The sequence below is a fragment of the Dermacentor silvarum genome, chromosome 8, assembly GCF_013339745.2.
Source record: "Dermacentor silvarum isolate Dsil-2018 chromosome 8, BIME_Dsil_1.4, whole genome shotgun sequence".
NCBI lineage: Eukaryota > Metazoa > Arthropoda > Arachnida > Ixodida > Ixodidae > Dermacentor > Dermacentor silvarum.
Window position 1 is genome coordinate 174,740,960 of NC_051161.1, and position 22,897 is coordinate 174,763,856.

The 22,897-nt window shown below is 45.3% G+C and overlaps 1 protein-coding gene across 1 annotated transcript; it reads right to left on the reverse strand.

Moving 5' to 3' along the window:
- Positions 1-14,383: 14,383 nt before the first annotated feature.
- LOC119461855 (CCR4-NOT transcription complex subunit 10) lies at positions 14,384-20,204 on the reverse strand. The gene has a single exon (XM_037723225.2). It carries the CDS (start codon positions 20,033-20,035, stop codon positions 18,191-18,193), a length of 1,845 nt encoding a protein of 614 aa, XP_037579153.1. The 5' UTR covers positions 20,036-20,204; the 3' UTR covers positions 14,384-18,190.
- Between the last annotated feature and the right edge of the window lie 2,693 nt (positions 20,205-22,897).

Here is a 22,897-nt window from a genome sequence, read left to right on the forward strand (position 1 = left end):
GTACGGTTTGTTTCCGCCTCCTTTAATTTTGGTTTTGGCATCCTTGAATTTTGGGCCTAATGTTCTGTACAAACCGTTCGTATGCACGGTTCACTTCCGAGCATATGCATGTCGCATAAAACGAATACTTATACGCCTAGCACCACTGTGACACATTGCACGTATACATAACAGTACCCTTCACCTCGTACAGTAAGAACCCCAGCACTCAAACGCTCTGTACGTGTTCGCGGTCACCAAGGCGCATCGCAGCCCCCAAAACAGCTCACATGAAGCAAGGCACAAACAGCACATTACGAATGGCTGCGATGACGCGACAATAAAGCTAATCGCTACAGGTCATATGGTCACTTCTTAAACACAAACCAGCACTGCACAATGCACATACACGTATGAGCTTCGCAGCGATGAAGCGCGCGCACACAACACCTAGGTACACCCAACGTTACTAGATTAGCTTCAGTTTGAAAGCTGCGCGGCGGCGCGTGTCCCCTTTCCGGTTCCCGCCGCGTGGTGGCGCTAGTCACACGCTCGGCCTAGTGGAGAACCAGCTAGCGCGAACGGGAGGACGTCAATCGCAGGCGGGAGGCAAACGTGTAGAGCGAAGGGTCCTAGTGGTAGGGGACTCCAACGTAACTAGGGTTAAGGAGGGCGTCCTTACAACAGTGAAGGCAGACGGGCGGGTGAGGGTGCAGGCCCAGTCAGGGAAGTGCATGGTTGACGCAATGGCAAAAGCTCAGAAGGTGGTATCGGACAACCTCGAGCATGAACATCTGGTCGTTATCCATGCTGGTCTCAACGATGTGCTGAAGGGAAGGAGCCAGAACCTAAACGGACAGTTAGAGGTTGGGTTGCGTAAACTCAGAGAAACCTCTGCGAAAGTGCATGTGACCATATGCACAATCCCACATGTCCGGGGCCAGGCTAGCGCGATGGAATGGAGGGTGCGTGAGGCTAACCGGGTCATTAGGGGTCTGAGCAGACCACTTGGGTACGGAGGTAAACCGGGAAGTGTACGAGTCTGGCTCCCAGCCTTTTGCACAGGATGGCATTCACTACAGTGGTGCCACGGGCGGGAGCGTAGGTAGTAGGATAGGGCGCCAAGCTACGGCTTTTTTTGGGGGACCCAGAGCCCTAAGACCACCAGTGTAGACGAAGACGGACCCAGAGAGGCTCCAAGATTCAGATTCAAGAAACGTAGAATCGGTAGAAGAAATAGACGTAAGCACCAGGGGCAAGGTCATTCCGACATAGGTTACATTAACATGCAAGGTGGCAGGATCGATGCAAGGTGGCAGAATCAATAGCGATATTTGTAGTGCATAAAAGACAGTAATTTTCAAGACGATTTTCCACTCAATATAATGCAAGCACAAACATCGTCACGCGCCGTGAATGCTTGTTAGTTTACGTAAAAAAATCACACGTTAAGCAATAACTATGGTATCATGAGAAGTTACATATACGTTGGTAATTTCAGAGAGGATTCACTGATTATTAAAACAAGGCTATTGCAGTAATAACTTTTACATACCAAATTAGTAAATGGCTATGCCAGTACTAGCTATCTAATCATTTCAATGTAGAAAAAAATATATATTTGTTTAGCTATATTGGCTGGATCGAATGGCTTTTCTTTCGAATGTTTGAATTTGAAGAAAGCTTCGCTCACGGTGAATCTTAAGGTACATCATGCGCGAAGTTTGTATTGAAGAGATAGCGTACAGCAAGAATTGCTCGTGTACGCAATCTCTGAAGCGAAATAAGCCAACAATATTGCGGCGTTAGGGCCGTCTTTGCTCTTTCTCTTGCTTCCCTTACACCTTCTCACTCTGCTCTGTTCATAATAAAATATTGTCGTGGCTAAAAAATATTCGAATAAATACATATGCACATAGCTGTAAATCACTACTGACCGTGAGCGAAAAGCGCGTAATGGTAAGCGAAGCGGTCACTGCACGCACGTAAGTATTTCGCTTGACTTCGCGAGTAATTTACCTTTTTCGTTACTGTTATTCTTGCAAGCATGGTGCTATTTCCCGCGTACCCATGCGAATAACGTTTCTTTTTTACGTTCTTTTCTTGCGCGGGATTATTTAGAGCGTTTCTACGCACGCACAGTTACCGTAATACCGTTCCCGAACTCTAGCACCGTAGCTGGGCCGCGCTGATGAGTTTGATACGTTAGTTTTTGCATTATCATGCTGCTTAAGCACAAAGAAACGCTCAAAGATGGGTAAGCTCCATGCAGCACCACACTGTTGAAGTTAAATAGAGTTTAAGTGCTTTGCGTGAAAAACGAACGCAAAAAACTACAGCGTGTAGCAGACGACCCTCGCTTCCCGCGCGCTTCGCGAGCGCGAAAAGCCCACGGGTCCGGAGCAGCAGCGGCGCGGCGCGGCAGTTCACAGAAAAAGGCCCTCGCCGGAGCCGGCGCTTTGGACACTCTCCCATATTCTAGGTCACTCTAGCTCGGGCGGAGCTTGCAAACTGAAGCTAATCTAGTAACGTTGGGTACACCATACGCCGAGATGGGCGACCGCACTATTTTCGTTCTGGCGCGTACTGAATGCATGTGTCATGCTTAGAATGCGCGTGTATGTGATGGCCTTCGCGTTTGTACTGCTGGTACTGCACAAGCGAAATACGGCCCAACACACACGAAATCGCCGGTTTCATTGCTTCCGACGCTCGCGTAAACACAACACATTTTCATCTGTTGCCGTTGACGATCGCACGCGCTGAAGAGGTCAGGCAGGTTACATCGGATTGCTGCGTTCGACGACTGTCTCCGCGAGTGCTCGATAACTCTTGCAATGATCCCGCAAAAACACAAAAACGACAAAAAAACAAACTGCCACAGCAGCCTAGGCCTCGCGCTTCGCTTCGAACCAGCGCCATGTTTGTGCGGTCGCCGCATACATGCTGCATACTGGAAAAAGTTCACGACCGCCTCTCGTGACGTCAGAGCGGCCATTTTAAGCGGACCGCGCGAGGGCGGTGCGGCTTGCGGCGATGATGAAATAGTACAAGTGGCATGGGAAGGCCGAAAAGGAAATGAAATGGTGGGAATTCACCAAGGATTGAAGCAAGGATGCCCTCTGTCACCATTGTTGTTCACGCTTTACGTCAAGCGCATAGAAAGACGACTGGAAAACAGCGAATTAGGTTTTGATTTATCCTACATGCGTAATGGACAAATGGTGCAACAGAAGATCCCTGGACTGATGTACGCAGACGACATTGTGCTACTAGCGGACAATAAAAAAGATTTACAGATACTTGCGAATATCTGTGGGAACGCAGCGACAAATCTAGGCCTTAAGTTTAGCACAGAGAAATCAGGGATTATGATCTTTAATGAGCACACGAGTAACTTCGTGGTGTCAATTCAACAGCAAGTAATACCCATAGTGAAGCAATATAAGTACCTCGGCGTACACATAAACGAAGGAAAGAATTACTCAATCAACCACCAAGATAATCTGAAAATAAAGGGGAAGCGGAATGCAGCATTAATGAAACACAGAGCACTGTGGGGCCACAATAAGTATGAGGTGGTGCGTGGAATCTGGAAAGGAGTTATGGTGCCAGCGCTAACATTCGCAAATGCCATTATATGCTTAAAATCGGATATATTGGCGGGTTTGGAAGTTAACCAAAGATCAGTAGGCCGGTTGGCTTTGGGAGCACATGGTAATACGACAAATGAGGCAGTGCATGGAGACATGGGTTGGGCCTCTTTTGAAGTCAGAGAAGCACAAAGCAAAATTAGTTTTGAAGAAAGGCTCAGGAACATGGATGAAAATAAATGGGCAGCTAAAGTGCACAAGTATCTCTACATGAAAAGCGTGGACACAGAATGGAGGAAGAGGTCAAGGAAGTTGGCAACCAAGTACAGGATAATCGAAACTGTAAATAGACAACCAGGGGTCATCAGAAAGAAAGTGAGAGAAATAGAGACCGTGAATTGGATGCAAAGAATGGAAACGAAAAGGACAATGGAGATTTACAAGAATGAGAAGAAAGAAATTAGAAGGGAAACTCTGTACGATAACACAAAGGGCAGTGCCTTGCTATTTGAGGCTCGAGCCGGTTGCCTAAGGACGAAAACATATCGGAACAAATATTCGGAATTAGATGAGACATGTGTATGCTGCAGTAAAGATCCAGAGACCACTCAGCACATCCTAATGGAATGCGACGGGATCCACCCAGCGAGAACCGTAGGTAACGTGCAACTCCCAGAAGCGCTTGGGTTTAAAGTGGAAGGAAACATAAACAGATCAGCCGTAGAGATCAGCAAGAGACGATTAGAGTACTGGTGGAAAAAAAGTAGGGAAAAGATGGATGCGACCTGATCTCTTAAAATCATAGGCAGCGGTACAAGGTAAATTTTTGAAAAAGAAAAATAATGATAGGTATACAAAAATGCAAGATAAAGAACATGTATAGTATACCTGATTAAATCAAGCAGGCTAGGTGACTATTTGTCGCCGCCCCGTTTCAAAGGGGATGCCAATAAATCATCATCATCATCATCAATGTAGAATGTATTCAAGAAACGTAGAATCGGTAGAAGAAATAGACGTAAGCACCAGGGGCAAGGTCATTCTGACATAGGTTACATTAACATGCAAGGTGGCAGGAATAGGCTGAAGTGGGAGGAGATAGACGAGCAACTAAGGCAAGAAAAGCTGATGGTATACGGGTTTGTGGAGACACATCTTAGGGACATGGAGCAACCTCCCTGTAATCCTGACTATGCATGGGAATATTGCAATAGAACAGAGGGCAGCAGAAAAGGGGGTGGAATCGGTGCATTCATTCATAAAAGTATGAACTGGCAAAGGGTCAAACAGGAATGCAAGGAGCATTTATGGCTAAAAGGGAAAGTTGCAGGAGAGCAGACACTCCTTGGCTTTGTATACCTGTGGACAGGAGCAAATGCCAAATAGGAAAACAAAAAAATGCTGGAATGCATATCAAGTGACATTAATGAGCTAGGAGAAGGGTGCGAGATTATTATACTAGGAGATATGAACGCACACATAGAAGACATGGACGGGTACACAGACTCAACAGGCAACATGATGCTGGATATGTGTGAAATGCATGACTTAGTTGTATGCAACAGTACTGAGAAGTGTGAAGGGCACATAACATGGGAGGTAGGGAGCCTGCAGTCGACGATAGATTATGCACTAATGTCACATAGGATGCACGATAGGCTAAATGTAATGAGCATAGATGAATATGGCTCCAGAAGTCTAGGTAGTGATCACAAACGTATTAAGGTGAGTTTTAGAAGGGAAATGAAAGTAGGTAGGAGGCAAGATGAACAACCAGGTGGGATATTTTACTCGGAAAAGCAGCTTGAAATAGCAACCCAGCAAATTGAGGAAGTAATTTCAGAGGATACAAAAACAGAATGGACATATGCAAATATAACAGGACTATTTGAGCTAGATCTTACTAAGGTACGAGTCAGGACAAAAGGGAACAGAAGACGTAAACCCAAGAGCTGGTGGGATGAGGAGGTTAAGAAGGCCATAGAGAAACGCCAGGAAGCATCCAGGGAACACAGATATTCAAAGCAGAGGGGTGAACCAGAAGCTGATGTAGGCAGAAAATGGAACAACTTCTTAAACTGTAGAAGGGAAGCATCCAAGTTGATCAATGAGAAGATCAGAAGAAAGGGGAGCCAATGGTTGTCAGAAGTAAACAAAAAGGATAGAAAAGCAGCGAAGAAATTTTGGAAACATCTCAACTCCTTGAGTAATAAGACTAGCCTAGAGCAGAGGTTTATAGTTACAGCTCAAGGTGTTCGACTAGAGGGAGATGAGGCAATGGAACATATAAGAACAATGATGACAGAAAAATTTAAAGAAAGAAACATAGCATGTGCTCAATCAGGTGAGGATAGACTAGGTAATGCAGTGGCTCCACTTGCACAAAGCGCGTGCGAAAGGGCAGAGATGAGGGTTCCTATATTATAGTAGCACGTCGACAGGCCCTGATGGCATCCCAATTATGTTAATAAAGACATTGGGCCCAAAATCTAAGAAAGCATTAAAAGAGGCAGTGAGCAAAACGATAACGGACGGTAAAGCCCCCGGCGGGTGGAGACTGAGCAGGGTGAGGGGGACAAAGCCGACATAAACAACTACCGTCCCATAACAGTGACGTCAGTGGTTTACAGGGTGGTGATGCAGATTATAAAGGACAGACTGCAGGCATGGGTGGAGAGCGAGGAGGTGCTGGGGGAGCTACAAAATGGGTTCGGGAAACAAAGAAGGTTAGAGGATAATCTGTTCTCATTGACGCAGTGTATTGAAATAGCAGAAAAGGAACACAGGCCCCTATGGCTTGCCTTTCTGGATATCAAGGGAGCCTATGACAGTGTAATCCAAAAGGATTTGTGGGACATACTGGGCACTCTAGATGTGGAAGATGGAGTAAGTAATCTTTTAAAAGATATCTATAAAAGTAACAAGGTGCTTATAAAATGGGAAAACAAGGTATCTGGGCCTATAGAGATACAGCAGGGCCTTAGGCAGGGGTGCCCTCTGTCACCTCTGTTGTTCATGCTGTATTTACAAGGATTAGAGAAAAAATTGGGGAGGAGCGGACTTGGCTTCAACCTTTCCTTTTTCAAGCAAGGAGAATGGATTAAACAGTCATTACCAGGACTGATGTATGCAGATGACATTGTACTTATGGCTGACAGCAAGGAAGACTTGCAGAGATTAATGGACATCTGTGGTAAAGAGGGAGATAGCTTAGGTTTGAAGTTTAGTAAAGAAAAATCGGCAGTCATGACTTTTAATGATAATCAGGGCAGCGAGCATAGGATACAGGAGGTTACGCTGGAGGTGGTGGATAAGTACAAATATCTTGGAGTGTGGATAAACAATGGGGCTGAGTACCTAACGGAACATGAAAAATATGTGACGGCTAAAGGTAGCAGAAATGCAGCTGTGATGAAAAATAGGGCACTGTGGAATTACAATAGGTACGAAGTGGTGAGAGGGATTTGGAAAGGGGTGATGGTCCCTAGTTTGACTTTCGGCAATGCGGTCCTGTGCATGAGATCAGAGGTTCGAGCAAGGTTGGAAGTTAAGCAGCGAGGGGTAGGTAGACTGGCTCTGGGAGCACACGGAAATACACCAAATCAGGGGGTACAGGGTGACATGGGATGGACGTCATTCGAGGGCAGGGAAGCCAGCAGCAAGATAGAATTTGAGGAGCGATTGAGAGAGATGGCAGAAAAGCGGTGGGCAAGGAGAGTTTTCAGTTATTTGTACATGAGGAATGTTGATACAAAATGGAGGAAGCTGACCAGAAAACTGTCAATCAAATATTTGGACTGCAGGAGGGGTGCAAACCAGGAAACAGCGGTTAAGAAAAAGGTTAAAGAAACAGAGAGGGGTCTGTGGAAAACAGGGATGCAGACGAAATCAGCACTGGGCACATACCGAACTTTCAAGCAAGAAATTGCCAAAGAAAATATCTACGATAATTCTAGGGGAAGCTCTTTGTTGTTTGAAGCCAGGACGGGAGTATTGCGGACTAAGATGTACCGAGTCAAGTACCAAGGTATAGACACGTTGTGCTGTGCGTGTGGAGAAGAGGAAACAGCTGAACACCTCATACTTTTCTGTAAGGGGCTTAACCCTACAGTGCAAGGCAACGGGGCTGATTTTTTCAAAGCATTGGGGTTTAGGGACAGTGAAGGCAAAATAGACTTTAAGCGGGTAGAAATAACCAAACAGAGGTTATCTGATTGGTGGATAAAATTAAGGCAGGAGTGAAATTTCACCCACCACAAAGTACAAATTATGTTAATAGTCATGGCTAGGTGGCGTATGCCACCGCCCGATTTAAAGGGTTCAGCCTCATCCATCCATCCATCCATCCATCCATGTGCGGCTCGAGCGTGTACAGGCCTAGTCCGCAATACTCCCGTCCTGGCTTCAAATAACAAAGAGCTTCCCCTAGAATTATCGTAGACATTTTCTTTGGCAATTTCTAGCTTGAAAGTTAGGTATGTTCCCAGTGCTGATTTCGTCTGCATCCCTGTTTTCCACACACCCCTCTCTGTTTCTTTAACCTTTTTCTTAACCACTGTTTCCTGGTTTGCACCCCTCCTGCAGTCCAAATATTTGATTGACAGTTTTCTGGTCAGCTTCCTCCATTTTGTATCAACATTCCTCATGTACAAATAACTGAAAACTCTCCTTGCCCACCGCTTTTCTGCCATCTCTCTCAATCGCTCCTCAAATTCTATCTTGCTGCTGGCTTCCCTGCCCTCGAATGACGTCCATCCCATGTCACCCTGTACCCCCTGATTTGGTGTATTTCCGTGTGCTCCCAGAGCCAGTCTACCTACCCCTCGCTGCTTAACTTCCAACCTTGCTCGAACCTCTGATCTCATGCACAGGACCGCATTGCCGAAAGTCAAACTAAGGACCATCACCCCTTTCCAAATCCCTCTCACCACTTCGTACCTATTGCAATTCCACAGTGCCCAATTTTTCAGCACAGCTGCATTTCTGCTACTTTTAGCCGTTACATATTTTTCATGTTCCGTTAGGTACTCAGCCCCATTGTTTATCCACACTCCGAGATATTTGTACTTATCCACCACTTCCAGCGTAACCTCCTGTATCCTATGCTCGCTGCCCTGATTATCATTAGAAATCATGACTGCCGTTTTTTTTTACTAAACTTCAAACCTAAGCTATCTCCCTCTTTACCACAGATCTCCATTTAGCTCTGCAAGTCTTCCTTGCTATCAGCCATAAGTACAATGTCATCCGCGTACATCAGTCCTGGTAATGACTGTTTAATCCATTCTCCTTGCTTGAAATAGGAAAGGTTGAAGCCAAGTCCGCTCCTCTCTAATTTTTTCTCTAATCCTTGTAAATACAGCATGAACAACAGAGGTGACAGAGGGCACCCCTGCCTAAGCGCCTGCTGTATCTCTATAGGCCCAGATACCTTGTTTTCCCATTTTATAAGCACCCTGTTACTTTTATAGATATCTTTTAAAAGATTACTCACTCCATCTTCCACATCTAGCCAGTATGTCCCACAAATTCTTTTGGATTACACTGTCATAGGCTCCCTTGATATCCAGAAATGCGAGAAATGTGTTCCTTTTCTTCTATTTCAATACACTGCGTAAATGAGAACAGATTATTTTCTAACCTTCTTTGATTACGGAAACCATTTTGTAGTTCCCCCAGCACCTCCTCGCTCTCCACCCATGCCTGCAGTCTGTCCTTTATAATCTGCATCATCATCATCATCATCAGCCTATATTTTATGTCCACTGCAGGACTAAGGCCTCTCCTTGCGATCTCCAATTACCCCTGTCTTGCGCTAGCGTATTCCAACTTGCGCCTGCAAATTTCCTAACTTCATCACCCCATCCGGTTTTCTGCCGACCTCGACTGCGCTTCCCTTCTCTTGGTATCCATTCTGTAACCCTAATGGTCCACCGGTTATCCATCCTACGCATTACATGGCCTGCCCAGCTCCATTTCTTCCGCTTAATGTCAACTAGAATATCGGCTATCCCCGTTTGTTCTCTGATCCACACCGCTCTCTTCCTGTCTCTTAACGTTAGTCCTAAGATTTTTCGTTCCATCGCTCTTTGTGCGGTCCTTAACTTGTTCTCGAGCTTCTTTGTTAACCTCCAAGTTTCTGCCCCATATGTTAGCACCGGTAGAATGCAATGATTGTACACTTTTCTTTTCAACGACAGTGGTAAGCTCCCAGTCAGGATTTGGTAATGCCTGCCGTATGCACTCCAACCCAATTTTATTCTTCTGTAAATTTCTTTCTCGTGATCAGGGTCCCCTGTGAGTAATTGACCTAGATAAACATACTCCTTTACAGACATCATCTTCCAAATCCCTGACTGGCGATCCTGAATTCTTGTTCCCTTGCCAGGCTATTGAACATTATCTTTGTCTTCTGCATATTCATCTTCAACCCAATTCTTACACTTTCTCGAATAAGGTCCTCAATCATTTGTTGTAATTCGTCTCCATTGTTGCTGAATAGGACAATGTCATCTGCAAACCGAAGGTTGCTGAGATATTCGCCGTTGATCCTTACTCCTAAGCCTTCCCAGTCTAAGAGCTTGAATACTTCTTCTAAGCATGCAGTGAATAGCATTGGAGAGATTGTGTCTCCTTGCCTGACCCCTTTCTTGATAGGTAACTTTCTACTTTTCTTGTGGAGAACCAAGGTAGCTGTGGAATCTGCATCACCACCCTGTAAACCACCGACGTCAGTGTTATGGGACGGTAGTTGTTTATGTCGGCTTTGTCCCCCTTTCTTTTATATATCATGCTCATCCTGCTCAGTCTCCACCCGTCGGGAGCTTTACTGTCCATTATCATTTTGCTCACTGCCTCTCTTAATGCTTTCTTAGATTTTGGGCCCAATGTCTTTATTAACGTAATTGGGATGCCATCAGGACCTGTCGACGTACTACTAGGAACCCTCTTCTCTGCCCTTTCCCACTCGCTTTGTGCCAGTGGAGCCACGGCACTAACTAGTCTATCCTCACCTGATTGGGCACATGCTACGTTTGGTTCTTTAAATTTTTCTGTCACGTTTGGTTCTTTAAATTTTTCTGTCATCATTGTTCTTGTATGTTCCATTGCCTCATCTCCCTCTAGCCGAACACCTTGAGCTGTAACTACAAACCTCTGCTCTAGGCTAGTCTTATTACTCAAGGAGTTGAGATGTTTCCAAAATTTCTTTGCTGCTTTTCTATCTTTTTTGTTTACTTCTGACAACCATTGGGTCCCCTTTACTCTGATCTTCTCATTGATCAAATGGGATGCTTCCCTTCTACATTTTAAGAAGTTATTCCATTTTCTGTCTACATCAGCTTCTGGTTCACCCCTCTGCTTTGAATATCTGTGTTCCCTGGATGCTTCCTGATGTTTCTCTATGGCCTTCCTAACCTCCTCATCCCACCAGCTCTTGGGTTTACGTCTTCTGTGCGAGATTGCTCATGGTGCTTAGCGCCATCTGTGTGAGGAGGGAACGCCTTCCGGTGGAAAAAAAAATAATGTAACCTCATATCCGTTAAAAACAGAAGTGACGTCATTTTGTTCTCAAAGGCGCGAAATTTGTTTTTGGAGGCCTGCCACTACAGCTGTATATTCAAATGCCCCGCCATACGACTTGATGGGCGTTGCGAGCTTTCAGCGCGGAAAGCGATGCAGGAAAAGGTCAGCCGTACGGGTGTCGAAATCGCATCTCTGCACGGAACATACTTTATTTGGAGGCCGACGAATGCTTTCGGCGTAGAGTGCTCGTCCTTTTGTCGGACGCCAAGCGTGTCGGCCAGTGCTGTCGCACGAAAACAACTACTAAATTAAACAATTATCTCGCTGTCGCAACTTACTGCTTTTGATTGAATAGGTTAAGAAACAATGAGACTACCCGCGTCACCAAATTCGGACAAACCTCGGCAAGCAAAACAGCACAACATGTGAGGGAGGCGTAGTTAACTTTACGAGCGGCCCCTCAGCGGGAGAGCGCCGTTCCATAGAGTTTAGTGAGAAACTCTATGCGCTGTTAGGCCCACTCGACCATTGTCTAGTACACTCCAATTGATACCTACATTTCAGCATTTCAAGCTTTGTTAAAGGATTTTCTGCTAACCTCTGATAAATTTCCTTAATAAATATTGGTATCTTCAAGTCACCTATAACTAATAAGTTTCTCCTGATTACCTTCGTCACATTTTTTTTTCTTTGTTCATTGTTGTTTTTTCTTCTACCTTTAAAAATTGTATAATTTTTGTCGCTTCCGTTGTTATTTCTGTTACACTACATTGCATTAGAGCATTGTTTGGTGGTCTTTCTTTCTCTACTATCATTTGCTTTTCTTGTAAATAAGATACTACTATGCCATCCACTGTTACGTTGCTGCCAACAATTGTGCAATTATGTTGTAGTGTCTAACCCAGGGTCCCATTTTCACTATTAATACTTCGTCTGTATATTCGATTTATGTAACTGAATAAACTTAAACTTGGCTCCAAAGTCATCATCCTCGGCCTATATTTACGTCCACTGCAGGACGAAGGCCTCTTCCTGCCCGCTGTAAAAATGCACTGTTGTTCCACGTGCTTCTTTAACAGAAATGCCGTTTTATGCATTCAAGCACTTGAGTAACTGGAAGCCCATAGTACACAGCTCCAAATAAATTGAGCTATACATGTCTGGTTTCAGTCGTATGTGCTAATGTCATCGAGCGGCCGTGGTACTGCTTGCAGCAAAGCGTGATTTACAGCCCCGCTAGCTCTGCGTTTGTGTTAGTATAGGTTCAAATGTGGTGTTGCATCCACAGAGTTCAGCCGTGTGCGCGAAGCTTACCATGCCGCATCTTTCCCACGGCTCGGTTGGCGACAGTACATTGCCTAGTCGTAGACAAAACACATAAACCACGATGTGCACATACCACGCTTGAGGTTCAACAACAATAAAAATGAAATTGTGCGAGTATTCAAATAAGATGAATGAACAATGAATGCACATACTATGCTTGAGGCTCAGCAACAACAAAAATGAGATTGTGCGAGTATTCAAATAAGATAAACCATGACCCAATTTTTGAACTTACTGAAACTTTATGTTTGGGCGCAACAATTATGAAACTTAGTAATGGCTTTGCATAGCTACATTGTTTTATGGAAACAAATGACATTGTGCTAAGCCTCAAATAGTGCATTTTTCTAGACTATACAATATTTTAAGAAATTTGTCTGTGGCTGATAGCAGAATTATAATCCTCGAACTGGATTACTTGAAGAGGCGGACATTAATTTCACGAGAAACCAAACTGCGTATTTGACTAATGCGCAAAATTTGATTATCACTTTACAGCACATATTGCAAAGTTATTAATTGTAGCTGGTGAGATTATGAGGCATATCGAATTCCGGAGATGGCACCGGCTTCGACATATGCGTTGTCAAACTTGCAGTAAAAATGCACCGTAGTTCAACTTCTTTAACAGAAATGCCATTTTATGCATTGAAGCACTAGAGTAACTGGAAGCCTAATGTAGTTTGTTGCACACATCAGGAATATCTTGAAACTGGTGCCATCCAAGAATTTGTTCAATGACACACCTTGCGAAGTCACTGGCTACAATCAGTAAACTGCATGTGATGTGTTGTAATTAGTTAAACTTAATTAGTGCATTTTTGTTAATTAGTCAATTATGCATTTTGATTTTTCGTGCGAGTAATACCTACCTCTTTGAGTAATCAAGTTCAAGGACTAGAATATCTGCTGCAGGCAATCTTAAAAAATGCAGGCTAAACCAAGTCTGTACTATTTCAATGCATTCGACTCCTGACAATGTTGCTTGAAACAACGCAACAATCACAAAGGATCATGGGCAGCACCACACAGCACTTTGCTCACAGGTTGTGCACCTTACCATGTTAAGAATGCAGAAATACGTACAGAGAACATATACACAATGTATCCATGTTTGTTCATGTGGAGGCTGCCAATTTGTAAATGCAGTGGTTAACACCCCCATACAGAAAATCGTACAAAAAGAAAACCGATGCAACCACTGCATGTTTTTAACATGTCTTGTGCGTGCTAGTACAGTGTTTGTGCTTTAGCCCAATTCCCTCAAGGTGACCCTTTCTGCATTTCCTGGCAGCAGCAAGAACACAGGAGCTTCCCTCCTCGTACACTCTGGGGCCAGTGGGCACGAGTGCAGCAACAAAGGGCGCTTTAGAGCGAACGGCAAATGAACTTGATCGTGCCGAGTTGTGAACATGGCTTTGGCACGCGAGTTTTAAATGCGACTCTCAAGGGACTGTCCGGCATCTACGTCTGGATCTAACCATTTTCTTTTCACGCCAACTTGGGTCACTGTGTATGTGACCACTCTTCTAACGCCAACTTGTGCCATAATAATGGTCATAACATACCACCATCATCAAAGGATTGCTAATCGCATTAACTTTGCCAGTCATCTGCAAACGATGAATGCGCCGCCAATTTTTTTTTTTTTATACACGAGGACTGCCAAGCAAAGATCTAACAACTGGCACCTTCCAGTAGGTTTTGGCCAGCCTAGAGTTTTGATCAGACAAAAGATTGTTGTTTCTCGAAAATTCGTAGTGGTGTACACCGCAAGCACGCACCAGATGAAGCTTACCTCTTTATCGTCCTGTCAGGCCAGCACTATCAAGTCAGGGCATTATTGAAATGTTGCCGACAGCACAAATCAGCGCAGACGACAACTGTGGCAGAGAAGAAAATGAGCACTACCCCACTCACAAGTACACAACATGCCCTATTTTTGTTGCAGCTACAACTCTCATCGGCCTTACATTTTCTTCGCAACGCTCCAATGCATTTGGAGGGCTGGAGTAGATGATGCCCACCATGAATTACAGCAAGTGCTCAATGAGTCTCGGGAACAGTGCTTCCAGAAAGCCCCGGGAAAGTTTATTGCAGAACTGCATGTAAGCATTTAATGCTAGCTAGGGCAGTTCACATAGAGACATAGTATCTGACGAAATAACTGGGGAACCACACTGCCCTCACTTTGTAGGTCTGCAAATGCCAGCGCTTTGGTGTGCAGAGGCTTGAAATATTTCGGTTGCAGCTGGTATTGCGACATCTACTGTAGCACAATGCTTATTTTTAATGCAGAACACTTTATTTTAAATGAAAGTGTCATACCTAGGGTCTAGTAGTTCTTGCAGGTATGCTACATGGCCATGCAGACAGTAGCAGCAAGAAAAATATCAGCGATAATTTCACTAGTTACTCAAATTGTGCAAACTTTTTAATTACTCACTTTAGAAAAAGTGGTGCTAGTCTTACGATTTTTGCTAAGCAGATATGACATCACTGCTCCTTGGCTTCAATTTTTAGATGACAACATATGCGCAAGTGAGCAAAGAAAAAGTTAATAAAGCACATTTCTGGCAATTAGCAAAACTATCAAAATTTTCTTGCTGCTAATGTCTGCCTATATCCACTCAGCCTGCCTTCAAAAATGGCAGGCGTCTAGATAGGGCAGATTCTTTTAAAAGAAAGTGTTCCACATAAAAACACCTGGTAAGTATCGATTGCCAAACTGCTGTGGAACACAAAATACTAACACTGGGCCAGTAACGTGGTACCTTGCATAATTGCTGTGATGGCTCCAATTGTTGAACAAAACTGTGCCCTATGTATGATGGCAAGCAGGGCGACTTGCAACAATGTTATTACAATGTGCACCTTTAAATGTATGCTCATTCCATCACCAGTTTACCTTGTTATTATGGTAACTATACTGGGTGTTTTATCTCGAAAACTTGTGTCATTCTCAGAATTGGTTCCAAGTGGACACAACTTTCGAAGACACCGTCTCGAATTGGTGTATTGCAATGTGCCATAAGTTAATTAATTTAAAAGATAACTGGCAGAACTTGTTTCATTATTCAAATATTCATTTTGATTTCTCGTGCACTGAGAGTAATTCAGCTCAAGTACAGTAGACTTCTGTTAACTCAGTCCCGGCCAGATGTTCTAGCTGGCACCCACGCCTTTCTATGGGCCCAAACTTATGTTATTTCAATCCTAAAATTGACCTCTGCCAAATAATTTGAACTTTACCAGTCAGCACGCACGCGCCTGACCCCTATGAGTGGCAACGTCTGTATCGGGGGAGCATAGGGGACATGAACACAAGTAAAAAAAAAAAAAAAAAGAATCGGCCGTTGAAGACGTCTGTTTTCGGTCTGCCCTAGGAAGGTTTTCAAGCAATAACTCACAACCGCCAATTAGTTTTGACCCAATTCTAACATGCACCTTCTTATAAAGAAAATTGAGCACTAAATTGCGCTGTGCAATCTGATATGAAACCAAAATCATCTTCGCCGCATTTGTATGCTTTACCGCGTCACACGAGTGTATTGCGGCGAAGCCGACATAAAAAAAAAAGGCAGTGAAACTGATTTTAGGAGATCGGCTGCAGATGCCCAAGTTTTCTAGCTAAAAAAATCGGGTGCACTTTGAAGTTCTACTCTGCTTGGGAGCTTTAATGTCAGTTCTATGTTAGGTTTCTACTTTAGACACATGGAATGTTGCTGTCTGTTTGATACGGGGGTGAGTTAATATTGGGCAAATAACTGCCTGATGAATCAGCGGTGTGTTTTGGTATATTTTTGACATCTTGTTTAATTCAACTCACCGGATATTTTGATTACTTTTGTTGGTCCCGTCAGAGCCGAATTCATAGAAGTCAACTGTGGTAGAAATGTGCTACATGTCACATGTTTAAAAAGTCACCTATAGGTGACTTTTTATACATTCTGCTAAGGATGAAATAAAACACCCCGTACAGTAACTCTGTTGTACAAACGTTGGTTTAACAAATATTTTAGAGTAACAACCTATTAGAAAATCCCTAGCGGTTCTCCTATGCATTCTATGCAAAATCTTTCAGTTAAACAAATTTCTGAACAGCAAATATTGTAGTTGAACGACCCACATCCAGCTGGTAACAGAGGTCTGTCACCAGCTGGATGTTGACAGCAACACTTAGTTTGAAGACTGTGCATTGCGACAGTGGGCTCGTTACCTGCACTGAACTATTCGATCTGGAAATTGTTTTCAGTGTTCGTCCCGAAGATGACGAGTGCGACGAGGAAGATGCAATAGCAGAGCCATCATCAAATCATGCAACTCTAGCTGAGGCTGTAGGATGCCTTGGAAAGTTGCGAGACTTGGTGTCTCAGCAACAAGCCGTGGCAGAGGAAGTTCACAAAAACATATACTATCTGGACAGCTTTGTTACTTCTTGTGCTTTAAAAGCAGCAGTGCAAATGAAAATTGCAGATTTGTTTCAAAGTGAGATAGGCAGCAATGTAACTGTTGCGCTCCGTAAAACATAACTCCAAAAATTGCATGTCACACTTTTGACTCGATGTCTGCTGTGCCTTATGCTGTTCCATATTCTAGTGAATATTCAGTTTAGTGAGTTAAGTGAGCTATTTATTTCCCTGGGTCCCTTGAAGTTCACTCAAGTGAGAATTCACTGTATGTGGTGGCCTCATGTGCACTAGCCAATCTTCAGCGACACTCATGGAAACAAGTCCGCCCCAGAGTCGCTCCACAACTAGTGGGGAGAAAAATGCCCAAAGATGGTGGCCACAAATCCTGTGTGCAATGCTAAGCCCGCCTAAGACTTTAAATTGAGCAAACAGAGTGTGTGCACCGTCTGGTCTGTAATGAACACCATCACTCTGTTATTAACAAAGAAAAAGACCAAATTGATTGGAGACAACTTGGTTCACTTGACGCACTCATGGTCAGCAAGTCATTCACACTGAATATATAATGAAAGGTGCCTCCATGCTTGTCTCACACGAAAAAAAAAAAAAAAGGAATACCCCTTTCTACATTTTCAAGCAATCATCTAGATGATAGTGTTTACTCCGCCAAGAAATGCACAATTCACAAGTACTCTCAAGGATGCCATGAAATTAAGGACGTTTTCAGCCATGCCACCAAACGAGCACAACATTCCTTTGCTTCATCAAATAGAGCTGGCATGAATTGTCTGCCACACACTCTCCTTTAGTTTTCTTCCAGTAGAATAGCAAGATCAGATCTCTTGAGAAACTCGAAGATGCCTTACAGAGATGCAATAAATCGTTTCACATTTGATCTTAACTGTCAGAAAGACTCATGTCATCGAAGCACTTGAAAACTACAAAATTGTTCTTTTGGCAGCTCCTCAGAGCGCTTGCTGGCAGCACCAACTGTTCGGCCCCACTATTGTCAGACGAACTTGCCAGCAGCTGGACTGCGTTTTCTGCAACACACACTGCTGGGATTGTACAGTGTTGCTCTGCCGATTTCTCTGGGAAGCAATGGGGGAACAAAAAGCCACCCCAACTTGTGTCTTGTTTACCGATGATGGCTGTTGCGCACCAGAGCGGGTGCAATTTACACAGCTGCCAATGACACAAGCCAAGGCTTGTATGAGCATACCGGCTTGAATTGCTTTTCTCACATTACCCCACTGGGACGATCTGATCTGTGCATCACTAACACCCACGATGTACCGCCAGTATGTACCGAAACGATTTACTTCAGCAACCCAGTAATTGCCTCTAGCCGACGAATCACTTGTACTGGGGAAGATGCTGTTTGATGATATTCTTTGCCAAATCGGCATGACCCTGTTGAAGCTGAACGTATATGGCCAACATGAGGGCCTGCACGGGTATTTCGGGGTCAGGCCCCTTAGGCACACTGACCAGCCTTAGAGTCTCCGTAGCTTTTCCCAGACCACCCCTGAGAGTGTATGCCACGGCAAGATTGTACAGGCTGACCACCTTGGCCATCGAAGGAGACGCCGGATACCATGGCTTCCTGTAGGTTTTGCCATTCTCTTCGCCGGTCTTGGTGGCATCGTCCTTTCCTTTGTTCGCACCATCCTCGGGTTCGGAAAAACCGTGCGACAGGTCCTTGACGAGATCCGGGTTCAGGTGGTCGATGGCGTCCCCGACGCGGTCCAGCAGCAGCAGCGCTTCGGCGGCGTACTGGTGCGCCAGGAAGCTGTGCACGCCCGCGACCTTGGGCTGGGCCAGCAGGCTCTCGGCGTGCTTGAGCGCCACCAGGGGGTCGCCCAGGCAGAGCGCCACGTACGCGGCCAGGGCGAGCGCCGAGTTGCGGAGGGCGTCGTCGGCCTCTTCGGGCAGCAGCTGCAGCACGTTGCGCAGGCAGAGAGCGGCGAACTCGAGCGTGGGCACCGGGATGGCGGCCGAGCCGACGGCCGCCGAGTGCCGGTCGCTCGAGATGCCGGGCGCCAGAACGATCTTGCGGTGCGGGCCGGCGCCCGCGGTGCCACTCACCATGTGCCGCTTGCGGTCCTTGAGCTGGAAATCGGCCGCGTTGTCTGACTTGTGCCGGTTCACGCAGCACTCGGCGATGCGCAGCCAGAGCCGGGCGTTGGTGGGCTGCATGCGCGCCGCCTCCACGAGGCAGTCGAAGGCCGACGCGTACTTGCCACAGTACAGGTTCTGCAGGCCGAGGTTGTGCAGCAGCTCCAAGTAGAGCCGGCCGTCGAGCGTTCGGCCGCCCTGCGAGCAGCCTTCGACGTAGCCGTTGAGCGCCTTGGCGAAGTTGTAGCTGCCCAGGTGCGGCTTGCCCGTGCAGAAGTGGACGCAGCCGAGGTCGTTGTGGTAGTACACGGCGGCGTCGCCCTGCTGCTGCGCCGCGGCCAGCACCTTGACGGCTTTGCGGTAGTTGCCGCGCAGGAACTCCAGCTGGCCCCGCAGGTACACCGTCTGGCAGCTGCTGCCCGCCGACGAGCCGACCAGGTTCTTGATTTCGCGCTTGCTGGCTTTCACCGAGCGCATCATGATGAGGCAGCGCGTCTTGTAGAGCTGCAGGCGGCCGCGGCACGCTTCGGCCTCCGGGCTGTCCGCATGCAGGTTCTCGAGGTACGCGACAGTAGCCAGGGCCTTCTCTGGCTGCTTGAGGCAAAGGCACAGCTCGGTGTGGAGGAAACACATCTTCCTGGCCACCGACTCGTCCATGGGTTCGATGAACTGGAACAAGCGGTCCAACACGGCCAAGGCTCGACGGTACTGCTGTGCGTGGAACAGGGCCACCGCATGGTTGAAGAACGGAATGCACTGATCTATGTCGTCCAGCGAGTCCGGGTTGGTCAGGTGCGGCGAGATTTCGACAAGCTCGCGATCGAACTCCTCCATGCTTTTCGAAGACGCGTAGTAGCGTGCCACTGCTCGGTTGTGTGCCACTTTGCCGTCCGCCGGTCTTAACGCGTAGAGCTTGTCCAGCGTTTCGAGGCACGCGCCATACTTACCAGCATGAAAGTCGGTTGCTGCCGACGTCGCCAGTTGTTTTTCCTGCTCGGACACAGCGGCACACACGTCCAAAGACGCACCGTTGTCGGCGGATGTTGTTTTCCCATCGCCGCTGCTCGATTCCTTGTCAGACATCTTGAGATCCCGTCAAAAGTTTGTAACGCACGTGCGAAGGGAACCTTTCGCGGCGCTATTTCACACGACGTGAGGTCCACTTTCGCGCTAAAACCACAGAACACCTATTTCAACAACCACCACAACCCAGCTACAATCACGCTACAACCATCTACAACCACATAACACACACAGAACACCCATACAAACTTAGAGAAGGGAAACTGTACCTTCCACAGTGCAACGAAAATAAGCGTAGCGGTGGCGTTGTGAACTAAAGTATGCGACCGAGAGATGGCGCTGGCAGAATCGAAACTAATATCATCATCATTAGGTAGTGAGCAATATGGCCGCTACGGTAGCGGTTCGTAGGGCTGGTCGCGCTGCTCGCTCGCTGGTTTGGGGCGTTTTGTTACCGCTTTTGGGGAGGTATTCGTGTGTACTGTACTCTAACATGACTACAGATATATTCATTATGTCGCCAGGTGACCGAGAGGCCTCAACTGGCAATAAAACACTTCAAACAAGTAAGCTCACATTGTTTATTGTCAATGGTGAATGAGGCAGTACATGATCACAATTTTCGTACAGCTCAGGTGGACTTAATGTTGTCCGTCACTGAGTTTACAACATACAGAAACACAGATAACCATCTATTTTTTGGGACCCAAAGCTGAAATCGAGCGAAGTTTTCTCATCGTGTTCGGCGTGCCGTAAAGCAGGGAGAACGAAGGTTCAGACAGTGATATTTATGCCGAGCTGCCCTCGTACTTGTATTGCGTACAGTGCTGCTTGACGTTTTATATTCTCTGCGTTCGACGATTTCCGATAGATTAAAGAAAGGAACACAAAAAATTACTCGGCAGAAATGTACTGTCAGCAAGATAAGCTCGAGCTGCAATGTCTCATTGCTCTCATAACACATTGGCGAGAGGCACGAAGTGTAGGAGGGGGGCGTTATGCTAAATTTTATGTCACATTTTCTGCTCTTGATATTTTTCTGCTGCACATTTAGTGTTCAGGTGCGGCAGCAAAGGCTTCGACACAAGTGGAGTACTCGTAGGGAAACCAAGGAACGTTATGGAGACAGCAGTGCTTACAAGGACTTCTGGAAATATTGTGTGAATAAACAAGGACACTAAATCAACATATAAGCAAGCCCAATTAATGCTCACAGTTCCTTGGAAAATGGAATTTGTGGTTTCATGTTGAAAAAGAATCTCGGTATAGGTATTCAAACACAGCAAAGAGGTTGCAAGGAGATGAACACTTCAGTTGAGTAACAGAGGTGACCAAGGGAAGCATCAGCTTGAAGCCAACGTTTCACCAAGCAAACATATTTGTGAGGGCCGAGACGAAGACAAGTTCCCACGCTGAGGTTTCCCTTGCTCGTTCACTGTTCATTAGCTGAATGTTAAGCTGAACTTACTCTGCGAGTACATTTCAAAATATTTTTGGGAGCACACTGTGCGCAGGTTTTGTCATCTGCTGTTTGAAGAGACAGAAAATTTGCTTTTAGTGATTTCTCAAGTTTGTGAAGTGTGAAATAGGCTGGCCGGTTGTGTGAGCTTGCCTTTTCTAGCTATCTCTTATGGTGCAGTACTAGCCTAGTTATTGATTTCATGCAAACTGTATATGACCCTCTTGTAGTAAACAAATGTAAAATCATGCGCATTTCCAGATCTAATTCTAATCCTAGCACTTGCCATGCCAACGTTCTCTTAGATTTTGTCATGTCATATAAATAACTTAAATTGGACCAATAATATAGAGTACGTCATTAGCAGTGCTAATCACATGCTCGGGTACTTATGGCGCAACCTTTCCAAAGCACCGTCTACTTTAGAACTACAGCTTTACAAGACTAATTCACTGGAAACTTGAATATGCATATGCAATATGGGATGCCAGTCATGTTAATCTTATTACTTCACTTGAACTAGTACAAAATAACTATACTTTTATTTCTAATTATAACCGTACGTACCGCGAGTAAAACTTCAATGTAAACTGGCCTAGCACTCATTCCACTAGCTAATCGCCGCAAAGTCGGCCATCTTTTGCTATTTCATAAAATTTTCTATCACACCACACTTCATGACGACTTCATACTGCGGCCTCAGTGCATTTAAAACTGCGTCGATCATCGCAGTAAGGTAGGAATTGATTTATGGAACATGAAGTCTTTCTTTCATGCCCCGTACATCTCAGAAATGGAACCACCAAGTATCGTAGCCATCACAGATAACAAACTTTTTTGCAAAACATTAGCTAACATTGTATCATCAGGAGAATCATTATGTTACAAGGACTCACTGCACTTGTTTGTTTTACTCTACTACTTTGTAACCACTCCCCTCTTTAATACCTGTGGCCCTGAGGGTACTTTAAGCAAAAAATAAAATGAGTTTCACTCATCATGAAGTGTCATTTCCTTAAAATTGCATTAAGCGCTTTTGATCATTTTAAAATTCTTTGCATTTTCATGTAACAAATTATCGTTGTGAGGGAGCATGTGATACTCCGTGGTACTAATGCCCGTCAAATTGATTTGCAAAGAACAGATGGCAGAGTTTGTGCATTAGCAAGTAGGAGCTTGCTACATTGTTTCTGTTCTGGTCGTCATGGCTATAATGACTGCAAAAGAAACAAGTTGGGACTCAACATGTTACTTCTCCGATTGTCATAAAGCGCCCTTAAAACCAACTAAGCTTGTATGTCAAATTTCTCATTCCCGCTCAGTATGATACAGAACTGTAGACTGCTGTTTTCCTAACAGGGCTCACACCTCTCTATCTGGTAAACTTCCAAACATTTCATAGTGAGGCACGTAGTTCAAGAGGACCTGTTGTCATTGTGGTGACAGTTGAGCATCTTGTGGCT

Excerpts from the sequence above, each read along its gene's own strand:
- LOC119461855 (XM_037723225.2), bottom strand. The coding sequence starts at position 20,035 with ATGTCTGACAAGGAATCGAGCAGCGGCGATGGGAAAACAACATCCGCC.